General features: G+C 38.3%; 1 protein-coding gene across 3 annotated transcripts in view; it reads left to right on the top strand.

The window, feature by feature from the left end:
* ADAM23 (ADAM metallopeptidase domain 23) overlaps positions 1-19,878 on the top strand; it is a 177,287-nt gene that overhangs the window by 64,960 nt on the left and 92,449 nt on the right. For all 3 annotated transcript variants that reach the window (XM_017893939.1, XM_017893938.1, XM_017893940.1), the window contains exon 4: positions 17,713-17,776. In XM_017893939.1, the coding sequence (XP_017749428.1) occupies positions 17,713-17,776 (64 nt within the window). The remainder of the gene's footprint in view (positions 1-17,712; positions 17,777-19,878) is intronic.

Here is a 19,878-nt window from a genome sequence, read left to right as displayed (position 1 = left end):
TATTGTACTCCTAACAAGTTGAAGGTTTTTGGGAATCGTGTATTGAGCAAGTCTATTGGCACAATTTTTCCAACAGCGCATGCTCACTTCACTGTCTCTGTGTCGTATTTTAGTACTTCTCACAGTATTTCAGGCTTTTTCATTATTATTTAAATTATGATGATGATCTGTGATCAGGATGTTTGATGTTACTATTATAGTTGTTTTGGGGGTGCCACAGACTGTACCTGTAGAATCCAGTGAACTTTATGGATAAATGTGTATGTCCTGGCTTCTCCACCGACTGACCATTCCCCTTCTCTCTCCCCCTCTGGCCTCCCTATTCCATGAAACACAACAATTTTGAAATTAGGTCAGTTAACAACCTTATACTGGCCTCTAAGTGTTTAAGTGAAAGGAAGAGTCACATGTCTCTCACTTAAAATTAAAAACTAGGAATTATTAAGCATAGTTTCAAGGCATGTTGAAAGCTGAGACAGGCTGAAACCGAGGCCTGTTGTGCCAGTTAGCCAAGTTGTGAATGCAAAGGAAAAGTTTCTGAAGGAAATTAAATGTGCTATTCCAGTGAACACAGGAATGATAAGAAAGTGAAACAGCCTTGTTGCTGATATGGAGAAAGTTTTAATGTTCTGGATAGAAGATCAAACCAGCCAAAACATTCCATTAAGTGAAAGCCGAATCCAAAGCATAACTCCTCTCAATTTTATGAAGACAGAGAGATGAAAAAGCTGCCGAAGAAAAGTTTGAAGCTAGCAGAATTTGGTTCATGAGATTTAAGGAAAGAAGCTGTTTCCATAACATAAAAGTACAAGGTAAAGCAGCAGGTGCTGATGTAGAAGCTGCAGCGAGTTCTCCAGAACATCTAGCTAAGATAATTAATAAAAGTGGCTACACTAAACAACAGATTTTCAATGTAGATGAAACAGCCTTCCTATTGGAAGAAGACTCCATCTACGACTTTCATAACTAGAGAGGAGAAGTCAAAACCTGGCTTCAAAGCTGCAAAGAACAGGCTGACTCTTGTTTGGTGATAATGCAGCTTGTGACTTTAGGTAAGCCAGTGCTCATTTAGCATTCTGAAAATCCTAGAGCCCTTAAGAATTATGTGAAATCTATTCTGCCTGTGCTCCATAAATGGAACAACAAAGCCTGGGTGCCAGCACATCTGTTTACAAGATGGTTTACTGCATATTTTAAACTCACTTTTGAGACCTATGGCATAGGACAAAAAAAGATTCCTTTTTAAAATATTACTGCTCATTAACAATGCACCTGGCCACCCAAGAGTGCTGGTGGAGATGTATGAGATTAGCGTGTTTTTATGCCTGATAACACAACATCCATTCTGAAGCCCATGAATCAAGGAGTAATTTCAACTTTCAAGTCTTATTATTTCAGAAATACATTTTGTATTATATTTTGTAAGGTGATAGTTGCCATAGATCGTGATTACTCTGATGGGTCTGGGCAAAGTAAATAGAAAAACTTCTGGAAAGGATTCACCATCCTGAATTCCATTAAGAACATTCCTAATTAATGGAAGGAGGTGAAAATATAAACATTTACAGGAGTTTGGAATAAGTTGATTTCAACCCTCATGGATGACTTTGAGGGTTCAAGAGTTCAGTGGAGGAAGTCACTGCAGATGTGGTAGAAATAGTAAGAGAGGTAGAATTAGAAGTGGCGCCTACAGATGTGACTAAACTGCTGCAGTCTCATGATAAGACTTGAGTTAAGTGGTTTCATGAGATGGAATCTGCTGCTGGCGAAGTTGCTGTGAACATTGTTGAAATGACAGCAAAGGATTTAGAATATTACATAAACTTGGTTGGGCAGAGTTTGAGAGGATTGACTCCAATTTTGAAAGAAGTTCTACTGTGGGCAAAATGCTGTCACACAGCATCACATGCTACAGAGAAATCTTTCATGAAGGGTCAGTCAATGAGACAAACTTCATTGTTGTCTTATTTCAATAAATTGGCACAGCTACTCTAGCCTTCAGCAACCACTGATCACTCAGTGCAGCAGCCATCAACATCAAGACCCTCCACCAGCAAAAAGATTACGACTTGCTGAAGGCTCAGGTGATGGTTAGCGTTTCTTAGCAATAAAGTGTTTTTGGATATAATGCTATTACATGCATAATAGACTACAGTATAGTGTAAACCTACCTCTTATGTACACTGGGAAACCAAAAGATTGTGTAACTTGCTTTATTGGGATCCTTGCTTTCTCACGGTAGTCTGGAACAGATCCTGCAGTATCCCCAAGGTATGCCTGTATCTCAGTATAGTCGGGATCATAAGCCTTGCTTTTCTTTAGATTCACTGTTGGTGTTATCATCCATGAATTTCATCTTCCTTTGTACAGACATCTCTTAATACAGTAGGAGAATGTGGGGGTCAGAAAAGGAAGACATTTATTGTCATTATGAACTCAGAAATATGTTTTCTAGTGATCATCAAAACAACTGAGATTGATATTATCCAGCCATGGCAGTTTTGATGATTGAAAACAAGGTCTGTTTTTTAAAAATCAAATACAAGTTTGCAGATTCTTCCAGAGAAGGGCACGGGATAATTTCCCTTGCCATTTTATTTTGAAACCAGCTTTGTTATGGTTGCATGCTGCATGAGATTTGCTCCGTGTTGTGCCACACACAGTCTTTGCTCCTCTGTGTCCTTCCATAGAAAAAACAGTGTGGGAAAGGATTTGGTTTGTCTCACACTTTAATCTTCTGCTCCTGCAGCTCTCTGGTCTGAGAGTTCACTATTTTGATAATAAAGTCAGATATAGTTCAAATCCTGTCTGGTCTATTATTTCATGACATTTTTGAACTTTTCCATACTTTGGCATCCTCCAAGAACTTCTTTTTCCTTTCTAAGTTTTACTCTTTTAATAGAAATGGACTCCTACATGAACACTGGAGTCTAAAAGTGGCCTAATAGGCTTGCTATTTTTAGAGAAGGAGAAAGTTGCCTTTTGTTCTCTCTGTGCTTTTCACCTCCCACATGTTCTTTAGAGTTTTTTTTCCCATTCTGGTCTTAGTAGTGACAGCTTTCTAATTCCAGAGGCTCTTTCCTGGGTCTGTTTCTGGCTCAATTTGTCTCATACTCAATATTTTTAATGTTAGAATTGGACTGGGGTCTTCTGTTTCTCTTATCTGTAAACATTTTAGGTTTCTTTTCCTCTAATTTATGAAAATTATGAAATGTACACATAAAGGAGTGGAAAATAAATTCACCCAGTTTAAAGAAGAGCAATAAAATGGGCATTCCTCTATACCCACCAGCCGGGTTGAGAAATAGAACGTTGCTTGTGTCTCAGAAGCTCTCTGTGTTCCTCTCAGTCATGTCCCCACCCCACTCCTACCCAAGGTAACCTCTCATCCTGAAGCTTACATGGAAGATTTGGACATTTTATTAAAAAAAAAAGAAAAGAAAAGCCAAGTAATGTTAAAANAAGAGCAATAAAATGGGCATTCCTCTATACCCACCAGCCGGGTTGAGAAATAGAACGTTGCTTGTGTCTCAGAAGCTCTCTGTGTTCCTCTCAGTCATGTCCCCCACCCCCACTCCTACCCAAGGTAACCTCTCATCCTGAAGCTTACATGGAAGATTTGGACATTTTTATTAAAAAAAAAAGAAAAAGAAAAAGCCAAGTAATGTTAAAAAAAATAGTAGCAATAGAATTTTCAGGAAAAAATAAAGATAATGTAGATGCATTTTTTTTCTAACATTCCACAAAAGAATAATTTGTTTAGGATTGAGGAGAGAATTAATGCTTGTCTTAGTGTGCTCAGGCTGCTATAGCAAAATTTCATCAACTGGGAAGCTTAAACAACATTTATTTCTCACAGTTTTGGAGGCTAGGAAGTCTAAGATCAAGGCACCTCGAGAATTAGTTGCTGGCAAAGACCCTCTTCCTGACTTATAGACAAGCCACCTTCTTCCTGTGTCTTCATATGGTAGAGAGAGAGGGAGAGACAAAGTTCTTTGGTCTCTTCTTAAAAAAGAGTACTAATTTCATCATGAGGACTTCACCCCTTTGCCTTCATCTAAACCTAATTACCTCCCAAAAGCCCCATCTCCTAGTACCATCACATTGGGGGTTAGGGCCTCAATATATGAATTTTGGGAGGGCACAGACATTCACTCTTGAAGAATTTCAGCTATTCATGCTGTGTCACTGAAATTAAAACTAGTGTAAAAAGTTCACATACATATAATGCAAATATTCAGTGAGCTGGCACTCAGCCCACCCTTGTTTGATAAGGAATAATTGGAAATTTTCTCTTTTGGCCTAGCAGTTTGAGGGCAGACAACTTCTTCGGACCTCATTTCCTCCTGATCTTTGTGGACATATACCAGCAGCATTTCCTTGTCTTACTATTTGTTATAACTTGCTAAAATAAAAAAATCACACACACACACAACACATACACCTAAACACACATATGCACTTTCTTTGTAAAGCTCTGTTTGAAATAATACTAAAGATGACTGTTCCTGAAGTAATCTTGCAATCATGTCTGCTCTCATCCTTTGTTCTTCTTTCAGCCACACATTCCCAGTCTTCATGGGCTGACTGCCTGGGATTGACTTTTGCCTTCACAGATACTTATCTACAAAAGATAAGAGACAGAAAGTAGCCTGAGTCTCAGTTTTCTTGCTGCTACTGCCATGTGCTATCTCAGACCCCTCATTGCTTACCTGGGGGCTGAGCCCTGCCTCTAGGACCCGCAGGTTCCTGTGGATTGAGTATGATATGCCATCTTGTTTTTTTTCTGAGCTTCTTGACTTGTTGACTCTTCATCAACAAACATTAGAATGCCTACTCTGTCTAGGCAGCTATACCAAGAACTGTGGATGCAATGTGGTGCCTGTCCTTTTTATGGGACGGTTATTTTGAAGAGTCTTGTTTGCTTATCTAGTGTCCACAGGTTGGTATGATCTCTAGCCTTTATAGGCATTTCTCTTGACCCAGAATTTTGACTCTACTAGACCACAAGCTTCTGGGTTTTTCCTGGAGTGGCCACTTCATTTTTCTACCCCTGTCATGAGTTACCAACCTTGGTGTGGCTTTCCTGGATGTGAATCAGTTCATTTAGGACTTTTCTCCTATCTTCTGTAGTCCTAACCATTCTGGTTCCTGGAACTGATACTGATAGTAAATTCGCCATAATGGATGACATATAGTTAATGCTAGCATTTCTACCAGGGTTCTAAAAATGTCTGGTTTTAAGATTAAATTAAAAATAGTCCCTCTGAAAGACCTAAATAGAATAGTTTCTCTCTTTTCTGTGTCAGTCTCTTTGGGATTTGGCTGCTTCTGGAATCTTTTAAAGGTTTTGCTTTTGATCCAAACACTGCAAGGCACTTTGTGAATGTGAGTAAGATAGGCTACATGGACTGAAAATTTAAGACCATTTAATGAAAGTTGTCTGGCTGTAGGAAAAATGCTCATTTTTACAAATTGTCTTAAAGCCCTGATTTATAGATGTGTTGTTCTGCATTTTTCTACTACCACTGATTTGATTTTATTACTGGTACATTATATTTAATTAGGATAGAAGGAATGTGTGTGCTTATAATTATTTAAAATGATTTCAAGACATATATTTAGAGAATCGAGTGTAAATGGTTAATAATAGTTAAAAGATAAAAATTCAGTTTTAGTATTATGCAAAATGTCTAGACTCTATAATTAGCCTGGAGTAGATTAAATTATGCACCTCTAATCACTATTTTATATATGTCTTTCAAAGTGACATCAGTTGTCATCAAATTTGCTTATTATAAGATTTTGCTGGATGAGTACTTATATTTTCAGAAAATTTGTTTTTTAGTGTCTTTATGATTAAAAACATGTTAGCATGACTCTTAAGTTTTTTTTAATTTGTTTTAGTTACAGTTAAGTGATGGTTTTGTAATGTGTTGTCTGATTTTGAAAAGACCACTTAAATAGGTTGGTGATAATGCAACTGAGGCTTTAGCAGATCTTGATCATTAGCTCTCAGATTAATTTCTATGTAAAGGAATTTTGTTATCAATCTAATCTGTAGAAAGAATGTATCACTTTATATCTTGGTAATTGAGGTACAGTCTTTTAGTTGAGGTACATAGAAATACGTAGAATTAGAAGAAAAATTCAGCAGCTTCTTACAGCATATAGGCAATATGAATGGAACTGTTCTTTCAGCACCTTCTGAAAGAGATGGGCCTGAAGTCATCCCAGTATGCAATAGCTGATTATGTGACAAAGCATGTATCAAATAGATGAAATTATCAAATAGATGTGTGTGTTAATAGTCCTTAACTTCCAGTTTATCATAGGTGTATAATTAGGGTAGGAGATGATGACAATCATACTCATATTCACTCTTTTAGACTTAGAAGTTTCCTTAGAGACCCTATAATTCAACATTCTTGGTTTTTGTAAGGGAGAAGACTAGTCTGACAATGTTAGTTACTTCTCTGAGACCTCAGAGATGGTCAGCTCCTGGGTGCCTGTTTAGTTCAGGCATTCCCCTGTGACTGGGGATATGACAGTGAGCACAGTGAAAAAGGTCCAGTTAGCACTCTCATAAACGACACTGAATCTGAAAGTCCACACTAGCTGGAAGAATTCTCCTTTCTAAAGAAGTTACAAATGACTGGTAGTTTTTCCAATAAATTCTGTAATTTTCAGAGGTATCTTAGCTTGTTATTATTTTAAAATGGTGCATAATTCAGAAGAATGAAAATTCTGTTAGAGAAATTAGTTGTACTTTAGGTAAATCATGACTTTTTTTAAACATTAGAAGTCCCAGTGAATAATTTTTGTAATGCCATGAAATGTGCTCAGAAGGTGGGCTTATTTGAAGATCGTTTTTCTAAATGGTAATTTAAAAAAATAGGTGCCATTTTGTATGATAATAGTCTTGTACCCACATGAAGAAAGCATTAAAAATTCTCTGTTCTCTTCCTCTTCTTGCTAGGTTATGTTCTTATCTACCATAATGATTTGAGATTACTGTAGAAGTATGTTTCTAATTGCTACATTGTGACAATTACTTAAGCATATCTACTATTTAAGAAGAACCAGCCTGGTAAGGTGGCTCATGCTTCTAATACCAGCACTTTGGGAATCCAAGGAGAGAGGATTACTTGAGCCCAGGAGTTGGAGACCAGCCTGGGGAGGGTAGTGAGACTCCATCTCTACAAAAAACTAAAAAAGATGAGCCACGCATGGTGGCACATGCCTGTGGTCCCCAGCTACTTGAGAGGCCACAGTGGGAGAATTGCTTGAACCTGGGAGGTTGAGGCTGCTGTGAGTCATGCTATTTCCATTGTCTTCTAGCCTGGGTAACAGAGCAAGAGCCTGTCTCAAAAAATAAAAAATAAAAAGGACCAAGATTATCATCTCTAAACATTCCTGTGTTATATGTATGAAGGTTACCATGATTGCACAGAATATTGTTTTCTGTATAGTACAGAGAAATCAAGGGTGACAACTTCAGATGCCTTTTACTTTACAGGGCTGTGCAGACGTGCCCTTGGTCTGTCTCTTGGGGATTTGCTCTACAGAGGCCCCCTGTCTCAGTTCAGCCAGTAGATATGTTCCAGTCTCAGGTTTTGGTGATGCAGGAGAAATCAAGAGTTGGGCTTCTAGGTAGGACAAAAAGAGAGAAAGAGAGCACACAAAAGACAATAGTAGTTGTTCTACAAAAATCTTACTCTTCCTTTATTAAAGCAGTGTAAAATTGCAAAGTACACATTTGCATTTGCATAATAAATTTTAGGACAAACATATATAATTTACAGTGAAATAATTTAAAGAAATGGCAACATTTAGGTAAAAACCTTTATCTTTATTAATCATTGCTTCAATTCTCATATTCTTGTTTTTTTCTCTCACTCAATCTCTTAGGCTGTTAATTGAATGAGTGGAGGACAGTTAAAGCCACAGGTTTTCATATGTGGAGAGGCTGCTCCTTAATGTCTTTGCTGGTTTCTTGCCGTTCTCTCCTGCTGCTAACATTAATTACTTTGCTGATGGCTCTAATTGACCCAGTAAAAGAATCTTATCTGTGTTCAGCCCTTCCCAGGCCCTGAAGTCTTTCCAGCTTCTGCTTGCTTTCAGTCTTTATAAATAGCCTTTCAAGTTCTGAGTTCTGGTCCTAGAGTTCCCTTTCCTTTGAAAGTCTTAGGCCGGGCCTGGTGGCTCACGCCTGTAATCCCAGCGCTTTGGGAGGCCGAGGCGGGTGGATCACGAGGTCAGGAGATGGAGACCATCCTGGCTAACACGGTGAAACCCCATCTCTACTAAAATACAAAAAATTAGCCGGGCGTGGTGGCGGGCGCCTGTAGTCCCAGCTCCTTGGGAGGCTGAGGCAGGAGAATGGCGTGAACCCGGGAGGCAGAGCTTGCAGTGAGCCGAGATCGCGCCCCTGCACTCCAGCCTGGGCGACAGATCGAGACTCCGTCTCAAAAAAAAAGGAAAGGAAGAACCACTTCATTCTGTCTCAACAAAAAAACAAACAAACAAACAAACAAACAAACAAAAGACAAGAAAGTCCTACCCCTTGCTTAAGCCTGTGGATCACTGTTTCTAAACCCACCTTTTCAATACTGTTGCCCCATATCACTGATGCCCCAGCTCAACTGGACTTTTAGCTCTTCCCTGAATATGCCTCTTTGCCTTTTCCTGTTTTCATGGATTTGTACACAGTGGTCCCTGTCTATAGGATCTTCTCTTTCCTGCCAATATTTCCCTGTCCAAATTGTATCATAGAGACTGCCTAAGCCCTGCTTCTTCACTAAAGGGTTCCCTGATCATATTAATTGAAATTAATTTTCTCCTTGAGGGCTGCTTGATGCTTTGTTTGCTATTTATGGTCGTAGGCCAAATGCTGCCTTGGTGTATTTTAGCAATGAGATTATAATCACCTTGAGGGTGAGAGGCATTTGTTTCTCTTTTTGTCCTCATCTACTCCAACCAGTGGATGTTCAGTGAACATCCCTCTCGTTGAGTTTAGGGGATGTAGGGAAAGCCTGGCCAGCTGCTGCTCCCTGCATGGTAGGTGGTGGTATTATGAATGTCTGTGGTTCCTGGCATTTCCTGGACCTGAAATTAATCCTTAATTAAATAATTCCTTTATTAAAGGAGCTATGCTTCTTTTCCCTTAAAAATGTAGCTTGTATTATGGTTTCTTCTTAAAATGGCAGTATACATTCATTGTAAAATTTTAGGTAATACAGTTAAGCAAAAGAAAGAAAATAAAACTATTGAAAGTTCTGCAGGAAACAGTAGCCCAGTGCTATATTTGGTATACACCTTTTCAGACATTTTTCTGTATGTGAATGTGTACATATAAACATACTCCTAAAAAGTTGCCAAGCATAGTATTCTTTTACTTTTCTTCTCATTGAATGATGTTGTGAACATCTTTCAAAGTGTCTGTGAAAGTACTAGAAAGCTGCTCTCACCTACATCATGCATGTTATTGTTTTTGTCTAGTCATTTCCTCAGGAAACCCTTATGAGTGGAACTTGTGGATTAAAGGGTGAACATGCTTTCGGGGCTTTTGATACCTATTGCCAAATTGCCCTCTGCTTGCCAGTTTTCCTATATCCTTGCCAGCAGTGGCTACTGTCATTCATTTTTATTTTCTAAAGTGATGGGGGAAAATGATCTCTTTCATGATTTTAATTTACAGGTATTTTATTGCTAGTGCAGCTGTAGGTTGGTATGTGATTGATCACCATGAATATTTCTTTTCTTTTTTTCACGACTTACATGTTGTATACATATTTCTTCATGTTTATTTAAATCCAAGTTTATTAATAGGTTAGATATATGTATGTAAATATGTATATTCATATACATATATCTCTGTATACATTATACATATATAAATAAATCCAACTATATTTGTACACATATAAAATTTGTTGTTAGTAGAAATTTTCCAGCTAGATTATTTTAGATTTTTTTTGTTGGTTGTACATGTAGAAATGTATTTTGTTTTTGCATATTTATCTTGTAACCAGCCACCTTACTAACTGTTATTATTTCTGATAGTTTTTCTCTTGGTTTCTTTTTTATTCTTTTGGCTATTTTATATATACCTAGGAAGAATAGAATACCATCTAAACAGATGTGCAGTTTTTCTGTATAGAATGAAACATGAAAAAAGTAAAGAATGAAAAAAGTTAAAAATGAAAAGAGTTATTTTCCTAGAATATGGCAAAAACTGGACTTGGAAGAGAGTAGTTTCTTCTGTACAAGGTTACCAGAAGGCAAGGGTGATCATGGATCCTATTCTGTTCTCTGCAATTTCACTATCTGTGATGCTTGCTTTGTAGTTATGTTAATAAATATTGGACGTATCAGAAAAGAAGCTGGATTAGCAATATTCACCAACTATATTCATTATTAGCTTTGAAATTTGTTCATTATAGCATTTCAGTGATGTGTAACTATGTGCAGAAGATATGCCTTTTTAATTTGGATCCAGTTTTCCTTGTGTTTAATTTTTTTTGGGGGGGGGGGTTTATGACATACAGGGGTAAAACTAAATTGTGAAAGTAACCATGATTCTGTCATAAAGGAATCTCAAGATTACTGGAAACTTGGAAAGACACTGGTAGCCACAACTAGTAATGTGTTATCCACTTCATATGGTCGGGCTTTAAGTTGAGGGGAAGAAATGAAACATCTTTCATTTTTTATTTAAAGATTTTTCTTCTGATACTATCCTCCTCAGAAGGGAACTCTCACTGGCTTTTATCAGCTGATCAAGCCAGCTGAGTGAGGGTTCTCAGCTTTTATATCATCTCAAGTCTCCTAACCCCTCCTTTCTCCACTCTACAGTTGGCTTGCAGGCCTGCCTATGTTTCTTGTCCTTATTATACTAGGGTTTTCTAAACTTCATTATGGTTAATGGGACCATTACCTGAGATGCAGGAGTACCTACACATTTACATTTTCACTGCAATCTCTCATGTGGTTTAGGAGCTCATTAAATTTCTCTTGTTACCCCAAAGAAAAACCTCTACACCCTATTCATGCTAGGAACATTCTCTGCCTGCATTTCTGTTCCTATGAAAGATGCCCACACTTGCCAGCCCTTGCCTGGCATGCCATCTTTGTCTGACTTAACACAAAGCCTCTATGCAACCTATAATTATTTTCACCCACTTAATATATCATTGCTATATGCTTAAATCCCAGCCTCTCCATGTTCTTGATCTTTTAACGTAGCTTAAAAGTCTTACTGAATTGTTTACACTCAAAGGAGTATATATCTTTTAGCTGAAACAACTTTTGGTATAAAAACTATTTTAGGTGGTATGAGTCTAAATTTTTAAAACTTTAGGAAAGTAATGGTTGAAAAAATGTTATACTTTTAAAGTCTTCTGTTACAAAAAAAGAAAAGAAAAGCATTATAAGCGCAAGCATAATCATAGGTTACAAGCTTATGTTTATATGAATATATTGAGTTTAAATTCTGTGTCTGTCTTCATTACCACTTACAGTAATTATCTAGTGAATTTAAAATATGTGTATAAAAGGACAAAACAGAGAAGCTTCTAATGGAAAGAGGGAGTGGACGCGGTGCTTCACTGTGGCTTCATGGAGCCTTGGGCATAACAATGTCACTATGCTCGAGGCTCCATGAAGTTGAGGGTCTCCACAGTGACAGCATTGGTTGTCATTAAATGAATAAAATGTGGACCTGGAAGGAAGAGGTGGTAGGAGACTTCTTGGATGAATGTCAGGGCTCATTTGGGTGTGATTAGGGTTCCCAATACTGAGAAGTTAAGCACTGTCAAGCAGAAGATAATCAGATGACTGACTTTGCATGAAAAATATGAGCATCTGTGGTACTCTTTTTCTAGATACCATTTAATTTTTCTACCATTTGTTTAACTTCTGTTCCAGTCCCAATTTGAACACATATGGAAGTAACTTACATGTTTTACTACTATTTGTGCTACTGTTTACTTAGGAACAAAGACGTATGGCAAGGTGCATGACTGGTCACCACCTGACAAGTTCAGTGTCTTGCAGTGAATGTGATCTCATAGCTTCCTGACTTCTCCATCTTACACTGCTGAGTCCTCTTGCCCAGGTCTGCCTACTGATGTTGTGCACTGAGAGAGCCTAAAGCACCTACTCAAGGCTTTCCTAAAACAGTGGTTGTATTAGTCCGTTTTCACACTGCTGATAAAGACATACCTAAGACTGGGTAATATATAAAGAAAAAGAGGTTTAATGGACTCACAGTTCCACCTGGCTGGGGAGTCCTCACAATCATGGTGGAGGGAGAAAGGCACATCTTACATGGTGGCAGACAAGAGAGAATGTGAGCTAATTGAAAGGGGTTTCCCCTTATAAAACATCAGATCTCGTGAGACTTATTCACTACCATGAGAACAGTATCAGGGGAACTGCCCCCCATGATTCAGTGATCTCCCACCGGGTCCCCCCCACAACATGTGGAAATTATGGGAACTATAATTCAAGATGAGATTTGGGTGGGGACACAGCCAAACCATATCAGTGGCTGTGTGAAACATGATGACAGAACCCAAAAGCAACTGGAGGAGAAGACATACAGACTGCTTGCTTACTAGAATCTCAGCTTTTGAGTATTTTCTACCTTGTAGACCAACCTGACCTTCCATGTAGAACTCGAAGTGTATACCTTAAATTTGGCCTTTTGGTAGGGTGACCATATGCCCCAGTTTTCCTAGGACAGCCCTTCCTGGTTTATGTATGTGTGTTGTCCTGGCACAATGATTAATGTGCCTCTTTTCTTTTCCAGAAATGCCCCAGTTTGGATGATAAATTATATGGCCATCCAGTTGCTAGGTCTTGGTGCTTGCTGCTGTTCATCTAGACTTTTTTTTTTACCTAGTTCTGCTGGTGAAGAAATGCTGTGTTGGCCTCTAGGTTCCTTCAGACAAGCTTGTTCTCAGCAGCTCCCTCAATTTCCTAGTTATAATTAAACTGAGTGCTTAATACAAAATTTCAGAGAATATAGATTTTAGAACTAGAAAGGAATTCTAGTTCATACACTTTTACAATGAAGTAAATGATTTTAAGTCATGTAGAGAAAATGGTTTCCTTTGTGGTCCAATGTATGTCTTTTCTAGTAGTCTTCCTCATAGCCCAAGGCCCGGTTAGCCACGTTGTTTTGTTGTGAACAATTGTTTTCTTTGATCAGCCCGCCCCTAAACTTCCCTGATCAGAATTGCTCCAAAGAGAAGCATTTTTGTTTGTTTGTTTTGTTTTTTTCTGAAACAGAGTCTTGCTCTGTCACCCAGGCTGGAATGCAGTGGTGTGATCTTGCCTCACTGCAACCTCTGCCTCACGGGTTCAAGCAGTTCTCCTGCCTCAGCCTCCTGAGTAGCTGGAATTACAGATGCGCACCACCACACCCAGCTAATTTTTGTATTTTTAGTAGAGATAGGGTTTTAGCATGTTGGCCAGGCTGGTCTCAAACTCCTGACCCTGTGATCTGCCTGCCTCAGCCTCCCAAAGTGCTGGGATTATAGGCATGAGCCACCATACCCAGCCGGTTCTTTGTTTAAAGTAAGGGGTTAAAGTTATTTTCCAAAAAACCTGCAATCTACCCTTCTTGGTTAATAGCTTTCATAGGTACTAGGGAATCTTGGTACCTAACTTTTCCAATTATTAGAATTCTTGGCTTCTCCATATGGAACTTCCTTGTAATGGAAGATATAAACTTTTGGGAGTTTTGACCATATGGCTATTTATGTGTCTACTTACATTAGAAACATGAATCTCATATTCAAGGATTCCAGCAAATACACACACATACACACACACGTCTATACACACACACAAAACCTTCCTGAGGTAAATCTCTTTTTGTGAATTTCCAATTCCTAAATATAATAGCACCTCTGCTTGTGTATTTCCTGATAATTGTGAAATTCTTTGAACATAGATTTCTAAAAGATATATTTGTGATAAATCCTGAAGTTAGGATAGTTTAGACAGTGTTTCAGTGACAAACATGAAATCTGAGACTTCAACACTGTAAAATGTTATCTCTTCCCCACACTGTGATCTAGGGCAAGTTGAGCAGCTCTTTTAGGCAGTTCTTCTCCAAATCATGATGAAAGGGTCTAGGCTGCATTCATATTTCAGTTATGCCATCTGGAGTATGTGGCTTCCAGGGTTACCATGAAAGAGAGGGCTTAGATAATCCTGCAGGGATTTTAGTGGTCACAGTAGAAGGGCAGACATCACTTCCTTCATCTCTCATTAGCCATGATCCATTGTCTTGGCCCTAACCTAACTGCTGCAGAAGCTGCAAAATGTGGTCTTATCAGGATGCGAGGAAGGGGAAAATGAAAGAGCATTTGGTGGACACACAGCATTATTTCTGCCACAGTTCCTTCATTGAACTGATTCTTGGCTCATTTGTCTTGTTTCAATAGTTTTATATTCTCCTGCTCTTACGTGTTCTTCATATTTTGAGTAAAATCGTATTTAGTCTGATTCTAGAGTCACTACTTTGGTGGTGCCGATTCACCATGAAGGTGCAGAGTGAGTGGGTTCAAGAGTTTCCTTGTTCTAGTTCTTCCACTCTCTTTCACTGGCTCTCAACTTCCATCCTATGTTTATCCATTTACTTATAAAGGTCACTCCTCTTTCAACAGATAACCTGCATGAGAAGCATGGGAGTAGCCACAGAATACAGCTTTTCTGTAGCTTCAGTAATTGAAAAAAGATGTTTATTTTAGAACTTAGGATGTTCTGAGTTTGCCCACAAGTTATTAGCGTCTTCAGAACCAAACATCCAATTGGCTGATCAACAGAGTTAAATGCCAGTTTATGTTTGGGTCCACAATTGCTAAATAGATGAGTATTAGCATTTCAGAACATTCTGTTTCCAACAGGAAATTGTATTAGGACTACAGAGAGCAGAGGTGGAAGAAAGGACAACTCATCTTCAGGCATATAGAGATGTAGATTACTTTTTCCTTCTTGGCTAGGTGGGGCTGGAGACACACCACTGTGCAATCAACTGTTCCCTTCTCCCTTTTCAGTGTTTTTGGTCTATCATCAAAAATTACATTTCAATATTATTTCAAGACATTTATAATTAATTAGGTTACATTTCAGTTGATGTAATTCAGTTTCAAGGAAATTACAAACTGATATTATTTTTGAGTGAGGTGATCAGTCTTGCATATTTGTGCTGATTTTGCTTAGTTTCAATTCAAGAGTTGCATTCTTCATCCTGTTTCCAAGCCCATATAGCAGGTGTTGGTAGAAGTTTGCTCATTCAGCAGATATTGATTAAGGGCCTGCTATGCATTAGGCATTATGCCAGGTGCTAGGGATACTGTGATGAGTGGAAGAATTAGTTTCAAGGGAGGCTAGCTGTGGTCAGACAGAAGGAAAGGATGGAGTAAATGGGGATGTGTGCTATTTATAGGAAGTAGAAGAGTGGACTGGCATGATGAGGAGGGGCATATGGTGGTGTATTTGTCTCAGTGTTTGCCATAGACCTCCTGAAAAGTAGCTGTTTTTCTTCTTTAAGATTCTAAAATGCCAGAGATACTAGTAATAGGTATGTTCATGAGAAAAAGAGACCCTTAAAAGAGGGAAATAGGATAATTAAAGTGACCCTTATCCGATTTGAGAATTCATGGTTAGAATGCAGTTCTCTGCCCCTGTAATTACAGGCAAAATTAAAATAACGTGGTTTCCAACTCTTAGACATGCTCCAATGATTGTGTGGTTGAAAATAATAAATTACCTGTAGAGAGAGACAGTTAGAATGCAGTTAGGGAGACCTCTCTGCCTCCTAGTGTTGCAGAAGCTTTCCACAGAAGAATGGTACCATCACCAGCTGTGTCTGTATATCACAGTGCTGGTAGCCACCTTAATTAACTAGCAGTGAAAGAAGTTTCTGCACCCTGTGACATATTCCCCATGTATACAGAGTTCAGTAATTGTCACTGCTTTTACTATCTGAGATTTTTTAAAGGGAGTGAGTAGACATACCACAATTTAGTTTCAAGAGTGGAATTATCCTTCAATACACATTTGATTTGTGATTTTAATGGGAAGCATGTCTAAAGTTTAAGCATTGACTTCCTTTCTGTGTTGGAAAGGTTGTCCGTTAGCAGACACAGGGCACTATGCTGGACATACCCAGGAGATCCCCAGTTACTCTGTTGACTGGTGCTTTACGCCCCTTTCCAGCTCTCTTCACTGAATCATTTTTAGAATGCATCAGATGCAGCTCTCAAAGTGATGCAAAATCATTGAGTCCTCCCATTCTTCAGCTAAAGAAGTAGTGTCATGGTTTCCTAACAAGAAAACCTATTATGAGGCAAAATTATGGAAAATCAGAATAGCAGAGTAGGGCAGGAGCTGAGGAATCTTCTGCTTTAGCCCTTCATTTTTACATAAGAAGAAATAAAGACCCAAGTTTAGGGCATACAACTGACTCAGAGTGGGACCTAGTCCTGTCCTTCCGTTCCCATTAGGATTAAATGAGTTAACACCATTATAGTCCTTATAATAGTACCTGTGCCATAGTAAGTGGTCAGCAAATGCGAGTTATCACTTGTCATTATTCCTAGTGATAGAGCCCAAGCAGGAACCTAGATGCCCTAGTAATCCAGTGCTCTTCAGGAGGCACATATTTTATATTTCCACATTGTAGAGGGAGAAATATGTTTTAAGAAGTTGAGTTAAAATAGTGACCACCACAGGGCCCATTTATGTGTACCTACTCAGCATACTAGTACTTACTCTGTACTGAGTAAGTACTAGGCTAAGTACTGCATTTCTTAGCCCAGTACTGCATAGTCTGAGCTAAGTACTACATATTCATGGTTTCCTTTAATCCTCACAGTGTTCTATGAGATTCACATTCTTGACCATCTCCATTTGACATACAAGTTGGGGAACTTGCCCAGGGTCACACCACTAATATGGGGCTGAACTAGGTTTTTTTTTTTTTTTGAGACCTCGACCTCCCAGAGTGCTGGGATTACAGGTGTGAGCCACCATGCCCAGCCTTGTTTTATGTATTTTTAATAGTCAAAAAAAATCAAAAGAAGGATAATATTCCATGACACATAAAAATTATGTGAAATTCCAATTTCAGTGTCCATACAGTTTTGTTGGAATATAGCCATGCTCATTTGTTTACATACTGCCCGTGGCTGCTTTTGAAATATAATGGCTGAGCTGAGTAGTGTAGTGGAGACCGCATGGCCCACAAAACCTGAAATATCTACTCCCTGGCCTTTATAGAAAACACTTGCTGACCTTTGCTTTACACTCTTCCTTGGTGATTACATTTTATGACATTCCAATGGTTTAGGGCATAATTGTGGAGTTTTTATAGGATCTGTCTCCTCGTGTTACTTGCCTTATGGTTTGTTCCATATTAATTAACATATGAATCAGATCCTGAATAGTGTGTATAAAAAGAGTTCACTATTAGATTGTCTATGTCTTGTCTTTTTTTCCCCATAGATTGGGGAGTAATTTATTCCTGGATACTGTGTGAGACTCTTGGTGATAACCTGTTTTTGTTTCTGTACTAACCATGGATTGCAGCTATTTGTGGTTTGCATGCCCCTCACGTTCGTTTATTGAGCCGATTGTTTTTAAACCTCCAAGTGTCTTAGATGCAGAAATCACTCTATTTTCTTTCCTTTGTAGTGGTTTGTTGTCTTCTGATTATGTGGAGATTCACTACGAAAATGGGAAACCACAGTACTCTAAGGTACGGTTACTGGCATCGGCAAGTTCTGTAGTGTAAGTGTACCTATCATAGAGTTGATCAGTGCACACTGCATTGTTTTGATTGTCTGTCTCGATAAAATCACCTGTGCTCTTTTACAATGATACTGTTTTTAGTGAGGAGAAATTTATTAAAATGTACAAATGTTTGAGATAACATTAGGTATTCAGGACAGAAAATGTTTATTGTTTTTATTATACATACAGTACCTTTTGTGATAGTATAAAGAGCTATACAGTTCCACATCAACACCTGAAAGTAGTCAGTGAAGAAGGATGAGGCTCATGGCCATCGAATCTGGATTAGAAGACTGGATGGGCTGTTAGAATGATTCTTTAGTGCAAATGACTTTGCTGCCCAAGAAGGGCAGAGGACAGGTAGGGGAAGTGAAATTTAGGTAGTACTTTTTCTCTAACCGTCATAACAATTCTGTGAGGTCAATATTATTATTCCTGCTGTACTACGGAAGAAATTAAGGCAGAGAGAGGGCAAATAAGCCTGCTTAAGGCCATGGAGCATTGAATATGAGGGTACTTGGGTATCTGATTCCTTCATTTGGAGATGAAATTTCTTGTCTTCAGGAAGGATTAATAAACAGCAAGTGAATTTGGATTAAAGCGAGAGAGAGAGAGAGAGAGAGATGATTTGTATGTAAGAAACAGTGACCTCTATCAGTCAGGGTGAAGATCCTCAGAATGGCTACAGAAAGAAACTCTGACTTTTAGGGAGTCAACAAGTGCCATTGAACCTGAGCAATGTCCCTGGTGTCCTGGATACTGGGGCACAGGAAAGGGAACAAAGTGGGGAAACATCACTAGATTTGTTGTTTGTTTGTTTGTTTCCTAGATTGTTAACACGTCAGCATAAAAGTAGCACCTTTCCCATGTGTGGACTTGCGCAGTATAGGTGACTGGGATTTTCAGTCTGATGGCTTCTCAGCAAATATTTATAGGTGCCCTTCATTATAAATACTGCCCAGAAGGCCCTGGCATGTCTCAGGATTTATAACATTCCAATTTGTAATTGGATGTGTTTTCCAGCCTTTGGTTTTGTGCCACAGATTAAGAACTTTCATGTATCATTAGTTGTCAGTTCTTGCCTTAGGTTGCACTTGGGGATTGTTGAGTCTCCCTAAAAGTTAACGCTGTGGAAAGTGAGCAGAAAAGCTAAATCAAGCGTGGGAACGAGCTTCCTGGCATTTGTACAAACTGAAGCTTCTGTCAGCTGTGCCAGGGCCCTGAGCACTGCGGATGCTGAATCATGAGCCTGGAGTAGACAAGATTGCAGGGAACTTTATAGACTCAGCAAATGAGCCACCTTTGCAGGACACAGAAACCTGATCCAAACTTTTCACTAAGGCACTAAGTTAGTTTTTTTTTTTTTTTTTTTTTTTAAGAAACAGAATAACTAATTGGCCTCCAGAGATCATTTGAGGTCCCAAAAGGAGACCTTATAATTAATAAGACACTCCAAATCTATTATCAGTTCTAACTAAAATGAAAACAAAAGGTATTTCAACTCTAGCAAAAGAAATTGTATTCACTGCAGTTTGTTTTTGTGTTCACTGCTTTTCTCTCTTTCATGACCCATTTTCTCCAAACAGCTCATATGCCCAAACTTACGTGCTTCATAGATAATGAATTAAGTCTGTTTTTTATGTGTCTGTATTGATATGGTGCACACTATTTTATGTCAAGATTTTTAAAATGTAGCAAAATTTTAAATATTTTAGCATGTATTAAGTAATCTTCTAAACCTTTAATTTTTAAAAACTTCATATTATTTCTAATTCATTTGTTATAATTTGTTTAAAAATGCCATGGTGATAGACATTTTGACTGTTTCTAATCTTTCACTATACGAATAACTTCAAGGGAAGGCCTTCCAGATACATTTTGAATACATCCCTTATAATTGCTTCAGAGTTAATTCTGAGAAAGGAATTTTCTGGGTCAAAGAGTTGGTACAATTTTTTAACACTCTTCACATATATTAACAATTTTTCTTTCTGAAAGTTTGTATAAATTCATATTCCCACCACCATTACATACATACACACACACATATATATATATATATATATA

Source organism: Rhinopithecus bieti, unplaced genomic scaffold (assembly GCF_001698545.2).
Source record: "Rhinopithecus bieti isolate Rb0 unplaced genomic scaffold, ASM169854v2 scaffold_22522, whole genome shotgun sequence".
In the NCBI taxonomy this organism is placed as follows: Eukaryota; Metazoa; Chordata; class Mammalia; order Primates; family Cercopithecidae; genus Rhinopithecus; species Rhinopithecus bieti.
Note: the sequence above shows the minus strand (reverse complement) of the source record. Positions and strands in the feature narration are given on the sequence as shown.